Here is a 7,614-nt window from a genome sequence, read left to right as displayed (position 1 = left end):
AGAATGAGACTATTTGATTAAGAGTTTGTTTGAAATTGTGTTTGAGAAATAGAACTTTTAAGTAAAAAATAGTTTTTTGGCAAAAATTTTATTTTTAAGCTTTTAGGCAAAAGCTTTATTTTTAAACTTTTGCCATAAGTGCGTTTTAGCCATTTCTAAAATTTTTAGCCTTCAAAAGTACTTTTAACTTTTTTATCAAATGAATATTTATTTATTTATTTTTTTTTCAAATTGACTTTTTAAGTGTTAAAAATATTTTTAAACTTTCTAAATACAATTTCATACATGCCCTAACTCTTGGTGAGCTCAAATAGAAACATTTTGATGATGGACCACACTTTCTCAATGGTCTTTCAATGTGATTACCCTTCGATCTAGTTGGCCAATTAAATGTTTTCAAGACACTTTTTCCACATATCATCACCACAATCCCAAAGGCTTTCAACCATAGGTCCCAAAGTGCCACGTCGCGCATGGCCATTAATCGACGTCATTGCAAATTGCTAACATATTTTAATGAGAAATTATTTTTTTCCCTACATACACCACAAATCCGCCCTTTCCTTTTCCAAACCCAGCAAACTTTTTCCCTAAGAAACGTCTATCTGTCTCTCTGTCTCTGTCTCTATATATATATCGTGTTCTTTGCTTAGTGCTTGAACTGAGAGAGATGCTTCAGAACATCATCAACGCGGTCACCGGCGACGATGACGGTAACAAAAAGATGAAACGTGAGACGGCGGCGGCCGAAAAGTGCAGGAAGATTGAAGGAAGTGTGGTGTTGATGAAGAAGAATGTTTTGGACTTCAACGACTTCAATGCATCGGTTCTTGATCGTGTCCATGAGTTGTTAGGCCGAAAGGTTTCCCTGCAGCTTATTAGTGCTGTTAATGCTGACCCATCTGGTAATTACTTCTTCTTTCCTTCTTTGTTAATTTACACAATTACAAGGCTTATATATATATATATGCAGGTTTTCTGGATAAGATTTTTTCATTTCCCACAAAAAAAAAAAAAAAATAAATAAATAACCCGGAGGGTTGGCCTAGTGGTTGAAGTTTGTGGTTTTTGAGAACTATATCATTCTTTAGATTCTAAGCTCGAAACTTGTTATGCGCAAACTTCTCCGATGTAAAAAGCCCGCTATTTATCTTGATTTGTATAAAAAAACTTTTGAGTTGCAGTGCTCGAGCTCGATGTTTACTCTACTGCGTTCTCGAGGTTTCTGTTTTTCTGAATCAGTCATGCCTTCATCATCATTAAAGACAACTGTTTTTCTGAGTCAGCCATGCCTAGCTTCATCATCATTAAAGGTGCTATAAATGGACACTGCAGTTGGTCATATCACTTTTTTTCTACATTATTTTAATTTATTTAAATATTTTTAAATGGGAATGGGAAAATGTGCTGAAGACTTTACCTTACGCCAATTAGCTGGTGGATCACGGGCATGCACTATCCTCAACAATCAGTCAAAAAGAGCAGTCAGTCATCTTTCAAGGCCATGCTTTCCATCATCTTTTTTTTTTTTTTTTTTTTTTGAAAGACTTTCCATCATCTACTTTGTTTGACTACGGTGGTGTTTGGCAAATGAGTTGGCCTAGACATTGTAGTTGATGTAGATTGATGTGAAAAAAAGTAAAAATGTTTTGTATAAAAAAAATGAAAAAGTGGTATGAAAAAGTGAAAAAGTTTTGTTTTGTAGTAATTTTTTTATTTGAATAATAATAGAAAGTGAATGATTTGATATAAAAAGTGAAAAAGTTAAAATGTTTTGATGTTGATTTTTTTGGGAAATAGTGATGAATAGTGTCTGGGCCAAAGCAAAGCTTTTACCAAACAAAGCTTACATGTATCATCAGAAAGCCCATACCCACAGGCCCACAAGTGAAATGGGTTATGCATAATATGCAGATAATTGCTATAGTTCTCAAATTTTTTCTTCAAAATATGATCTTTCAATAATGTGTCACAATTCTATATAATTTATTATTTTAAAAATTGTGACACATCATTTTAGGACTATATGTGTGGAACAAATTATAAAATTTGGACATCATTTTGGGCTTTTTTTGGTCTTTGGGTTTTTGATTTTTTTGATTTTTTTGATTTTTTTTTTTATAACTATGGAGTTAATTTATATGAGCATGCTTTTTAAAGCTTTTTATGACTTTTTTAAAATGGGATTAGTCTAATTTTTGAACTAAATACACTTGTAAACTGTACTATGAAAATACAAATTGAAATGTAAACACTAGGCAATACAAGTAAATTGAAAAAAAAAAAAAAAAAAAAAGTACAAAATATAATTGAATTAAATTATATTTTTTGAAAAAAAAAAAAAAGAATTGAATTTAGTTGCCTTGAAATAATGTCCATAGCTAGATAGTGGACACACACTGTTAAGTGTTTTACTGAAATTTCAAACCACAGTCAAATTAGCTAATATTTAGAGCATTCATATTCAGCTCAGTAAAAATTTAGATAAATTTAACCATTTTTTTAAATTCTTTTTCTATTTTAGCTGTCAACTTCTTTAAAATACTTACATCGGGCTCAACATTTTAATTATCAACTTTTAATATTTTATTTAAAATTTATTATTTTTTATTCTTTATGTAATTCTAGGAGGAGGAGAGAAAAGTTTAAATGATTTTTAATTAGAGGAGAGATGATGAAATGATTTTTTTATTAATAAAATTATAGATTGTTGAGCTATAGTGCTCAAAACTTTTGGCTAATTTGTTGAGTCGGATTTTAACACTATGGCTCAATAAAATAGCCAAAAAAATTATTTTGTTGAACCGGATGTAAATGCTCTAAATACCGAAGCACACAGAAATAAAGTCTCAATAAGACAATTATTTTCTTATATCCGCATCCATGTACCCATATTCAGCTATCCATCCGCATATGTATAGCGTATATGATATCTGCATGCCGAGGGTTAGGGGCTGAAAATCTCCCATAATCCATGTGGACAGGCAGATAGCGGATGCAAAAGGTTATTAACCGCCCACCTGAATAACCCTACTTGCATCTAAAATTACTTTGATGGACCAAATGACGTGTCTTTGCAAATGACAGAATGAATGATATTTGGCTTCTAAATCACTACATAAACCAATTATTGTATTTGTTGTGTTTTTGTAGCAAATGGGTTGCAAGGGAAACTTGGAAATCCAGCATACTTGGAACACTGGATAAGCACAATCACCCCATTGATAGCAGGGGAGTCAGCATTCAAGGTTACCTTTGACTGGGACGAGGATATAGCAATTCCAGGAGCATTCTTAATTAGAAACAATCATCATAGTGAATTCTACCTCAAAAGTCTCACCCTCGATGATGTTCCAGGCCAAGGTCGGATCCACTTTGTCTGCAACTCATGGGTTTATCCTGCAGACCAATACAAAAACGACCGAGTTTTCTTCTCCAACAAGGTAATATAGCAATTTTGGCATAAGGTGTGGGAATGTTCAAGCTGATGCATTTATATTTTTGCAGACATATCTTCCAAGTGAAACACCGGCGCCACTGCTGAAGTACAGAAAAGAAGAACTTTTGAACTTGAGAGGAGATGGAACAGGGGAGCTTCAGGAATGGGATAGGGTCTATGACTATGCTTACTACAACGATCTGGGAAATCCAGATGAGGACCCGAAATATGCCCGCCCGGTTCTGGGAGGGTCTAGCGAGTACCCTTACCCTCGTCGGGGAAGAACAGGACGACCACCGACAGAGACAGGTTTGGACCCAACTATGCTATATTAATCGCTCGCACTTATAACTTTTTCTAATGTGCGACTCATAGGGTTGGCAATTTAACCCGCGAACACGACACATAATTTTAGAGTTAGGGTTTAGGTTAACTGGGTTTGGGTCATAAACGGGTCATCCATTTTATGACCCGTTTAATAAACGTGCCATGTTATGTCAACCCACGGGTTCGCGGAATGACCCATTTATTTTTATTTCTTAACTTAGATTTTTAACCCCAAAAAAAAAAAAAAATGTCATTCATTTGTTTTGTATTGCATGATATAGATGTCCATTGTAATTAGACATGTATCTTAAAATTGAGCTAAATAGATTGTCCATATGTTTGTTGAATTTATGCAATTTATTTTAAGATATGTTGAGATGTACATGCTCAAGCTCAATCAACACCAATAATAGATCCATGAATTAGCTTTTATTGTTTTGGAGGCTTTCTATCAATTTTCCCAATCATCATTCTTTTTCAATTAAAAATTGCCACATTGTTGCTTGGTTGCTGGGATTTTGCCATTTTTGGTTAGCCTATAAAATTAAAATGACTTCACTGCCATGTCGGGTTGTGCTGGGTCGGAACCTATTGACAACTAAATTAAACTTGTTCACAGGTCGGGTCGGATCAACCCGAAACAACACGTTTATCTAAACAGGTTACACGTGTCATGTCGTGTTACCCATTAAGAAAACGTGTTGTGTTCGGGGTTGAGTGTTCGACACGTTTATATAAACGTGTCAGGTTTGGGTTGGCATAAACGGGTTCGCAGGTCAACCGGGTTGACACGAACACATCAACCCGTTTTGCCAGCCATACTCAACGTACTGTACTTTTTCACTGAAAAAGTTGGGAGTCATTTTGGTGTGTATGACTATCATCATTGTTGTCATTAAGATTTTTATGTAATAACCTTAACAGATCCCAACAGTGAGAGCAGAGTCAAGCTTCTTATGAGCTTAAACATTTATGTTCCTAGAGATGACCGTTTTGGCCACTTGAAGATGTCAGACTTCCTTGCTTATGGAGTGAAATCCATAGCTCAATTCCTTAAACCTGAGCTGGAGTCCATATTTGACAGCACTCCCAATGAGTTTGACAGCTTTCAAGATGTGCATAAACTCTATGAAGGAGGAGTTAAGCTACCTGGCGGCTTACTTGAGAATATTAGGGACAATATCCCAGCGGAGTTGCTCAAGCAAATTTTCCCAACAGAGGGTGAAGGACTCCTCAAATATCCAATGCCCCTAGTGATTAAAGGTATCATCATGTCTTTTTAGGCATAGCCATATCTATGTGCCTTCCAATACTACTTTCTTTGAATTGATAGTGGTGTTTCAATGATCTGGGGCAGAGGATAGGTCTGCATGGAGGACTGATGAAGAGTTTGCAAGGGAGATGCTGGCTGGAGTAAACCCTGTCAACATTCATCGTCTTGAAGTAATCTTAAACTTCTATTATCAGTTGCATTTCAATTGATCCACATGCAGGATCATGTCTTTTCATCTTTACTCATAATTAACTCTGATCTAATACAGGAATTCCCACCTGCAAGCAAGCTAGATCCTAAAGTATATGGTGATCAGGCCAGTACAATAACCAAAGATGACATTGAAAATAGCATAGATGGAATCAGCATAGATGAGGTAATATTCTGCAGTCGCTTTGCAATTACAGTGCTTTATTCTTATAACAGTTGAAGCGTCGGGATTGAAACGGCTTTGGTTGTAGGCAATCAACAGCAACAAGCTATTCATATTGGATCATCATGATGCAATCGTGCCGTATCTGAGGCGAATAAACTCAACATCCACAAAGACATATGCCACCAGAACAATCCTTTTCTTGAAGAATGATGGGACTTTGAAGCCATTGGCTATTGAATTAAGCTTGCCCCATCCTGAAGGAGACCAATTTGGTGCCATTAGCGAAGTGTACACACCAGCTGAAGAAGGTGTTGAAAGTTCTATTTGGCAACTGGCAAAAGCTTATGTGGCTGTAAATGACTCTGGCAATCATCAGCTCATTAGCCACTGGTACACCTCTGTCAGAAAAAGCTTAGCAAATAAATTCACTCTCTATTTTATGATGGGTTCTTGAACAAATTTTTTACTTGTCACAGGCTAAATACCCATGCAGTGATTGAACCATTTGTGATAGCAACAAACAGACAACTGAGCGTGCTTCACCCAATTCACAAGCTTCTGCATCCTCACTTCCGTGACACCATGAATATCAATGCATTTGGTCGGCAAGTCGTCATCAATGCTGGTGGGATTCTGGAGGCGACTGTTTTTCCAGCAAAGTATTCCATGGAGATGTCATCAGCAGTTTATAAGAACTGGGTTTTTCCTGAGCAAGCACTTCCTGCAGATCTCATCAAGAGGTAAATGTTTTACTCCAGAACAAAATGACATAATCATGGTACTGTATGAGATATTTGGCATTATAAATAACTTTGAATCAGAAATGCAATGTGAATTTATCTCAAATTACTTCAAAACTGCTGAATGATAGACTTCAAATGACATGTTACTTGTTTTGCTGCAATTAGGGGAATGGCAGTCAAGGATTCAAACTCCCCACATGGTGTTCACCTACTGATTGAGGACTATCCATATGCTGTTGATGGGCTGGAAATCTGGTCAGCAATAAACACATGGGTTGAAGACTACTGCTCCTTCTATTACAAGAGTGATGACATTGTACAAAATGACTCCGAACTGCAGTCCTGGTGGAAGGAACTTAGAGAGGAGGGCCATGGTGACAAGAAAGATGAGCCCTGGTGGCCTAAAATGCAGACTCGTGAAGAGCTGATAGAAACATGCACTACCATCATATGGATTGCTTCTGCCCTCCATGCAGCCCTCAATTTTGGACAGTTCCCTTATGCAGGCTACCACCCAAACCGCCCAACAAAGAGCCGAAGGTTGATGCCTGAAAAGGGCAATCCTGAATATGAGGAACTCAAGTCAGACCCTGATAAGGTTTTCTTGAAAACAATTACTGCCCAGCTCCAGACACTTCTTGGTATTTCCCTCATTGAGATTTTGTCAAGGCATTCTTCTGATGAGGTGTATCTTGGGCAAAGAGATACTCATGAATGGACGTTGGATGCAGAACCATTGGAAGCCTTTGAGAGATTCGGACAGAAGCTGGCAGGAATTGAGGATAGAATTATAAAAATGAACAATGACAAGAAATGGAAAAACAGAGTTGGACCAGTCAAGGTGCCATATACTTTGCTCTTTCCCACTAGTGAAGGTGGGATTACTGGCAAGGGAATCCCCAATAGTGTCTCAATCTAAAACTATGCTTCTCTAACGGGTTGTTATTAGAGTTCTACATCAAAGTTTTTCTTTCTTTCGGCTACTTGTGCTATAATAAGTTTTCCCTTAATAAAGACGTGAGGTTGGAAACTCTCTCGAGGGAGTGAGTAGTTTCGATTTGAGTAATTGCTTCTTGGAATTTCATCGAAAGTACGAGGTATTTTATGTCCTTACACTCTTGAGGGTGTCTTATAAGAAAATGCGATGGCAAAATGCTGATATGAGGAGACTAGGGTTGTCTGCAATAGCTCTCAATGCAACAAAAACTTAAAAATACGGGAAGGCTCTCATGGAAAACCTGCCTCAAACATAGACATTTTCAGTTATACGATCACCTATCAATTGATATCAGAGTCACTCATGTCGGACTTTACCCTCAAGGACAAAGGTTTTTTAAAAGGAAAGAATAGGACAAGGGTCTTTTAGAGGGAAAGAAGTATTACGGGCCTATATGGAACTAAGAAACCGGAATTGCGTGGAAGCTGGCAATGTGGGACTTAATAAGCATATTTATAA

At 36.9% G+C, this 7,614-nt stretch overlaps 1 protein-coding gene across 1 annotated transcript; it reads left to right on the top strand.

Annotated features, from left to right (window-relative positions):
- The first annotated feature begins 553 nt into the window (after nt 1-553).
- LOC132170277 (probable linoleate 9S-lipoxygenase 5) lies at nt 554-7,191 on the top strand. The gene is made up of 9 exons (XM_059581194.1): nt 554-905; nt 3,154-3,443; nt 3,508-3,748; nt 4,691-5,029; nt 5,124-5,209; nt 5,308-5,415; nt 5,501-5,805; nt 5,892-6,155; nt 6,324-7,191. The coding sequence occupies exons 1-9, from the start codon at nt 671-673 to the stop codon at nt 7,075-7,077; spliced, it is 2,622 nt and encodes an 873-aa protein (XP_059437177.1). The 5' UTR covers nt 554-670; the 3' UTR covers nt 7,078-7,191.
- Nucleotides 7,192-7,614: the final 423 nt, after the last annotated feature.

The sequence above is a fragment of the Corylus avellana genome, chromosome ca2 (genome assembly GCF_901000735.1).
Source record: "Corylus avellana chromosome ca2, CavTom2PMs-1.0".
In the NCBI taxonomy this organism is placed as follows: domain Eukaryota; kingdom Viridiplantae; phylum Streptophyta; class Magnoliopsida; order Fagales; family Betulaceae; genus Corylus; species Corylus avellana.
Note: the sequence above shows the minus strand (reverse complement) of the source record. Positions and strands in the feature narration are given on the sequence as shown.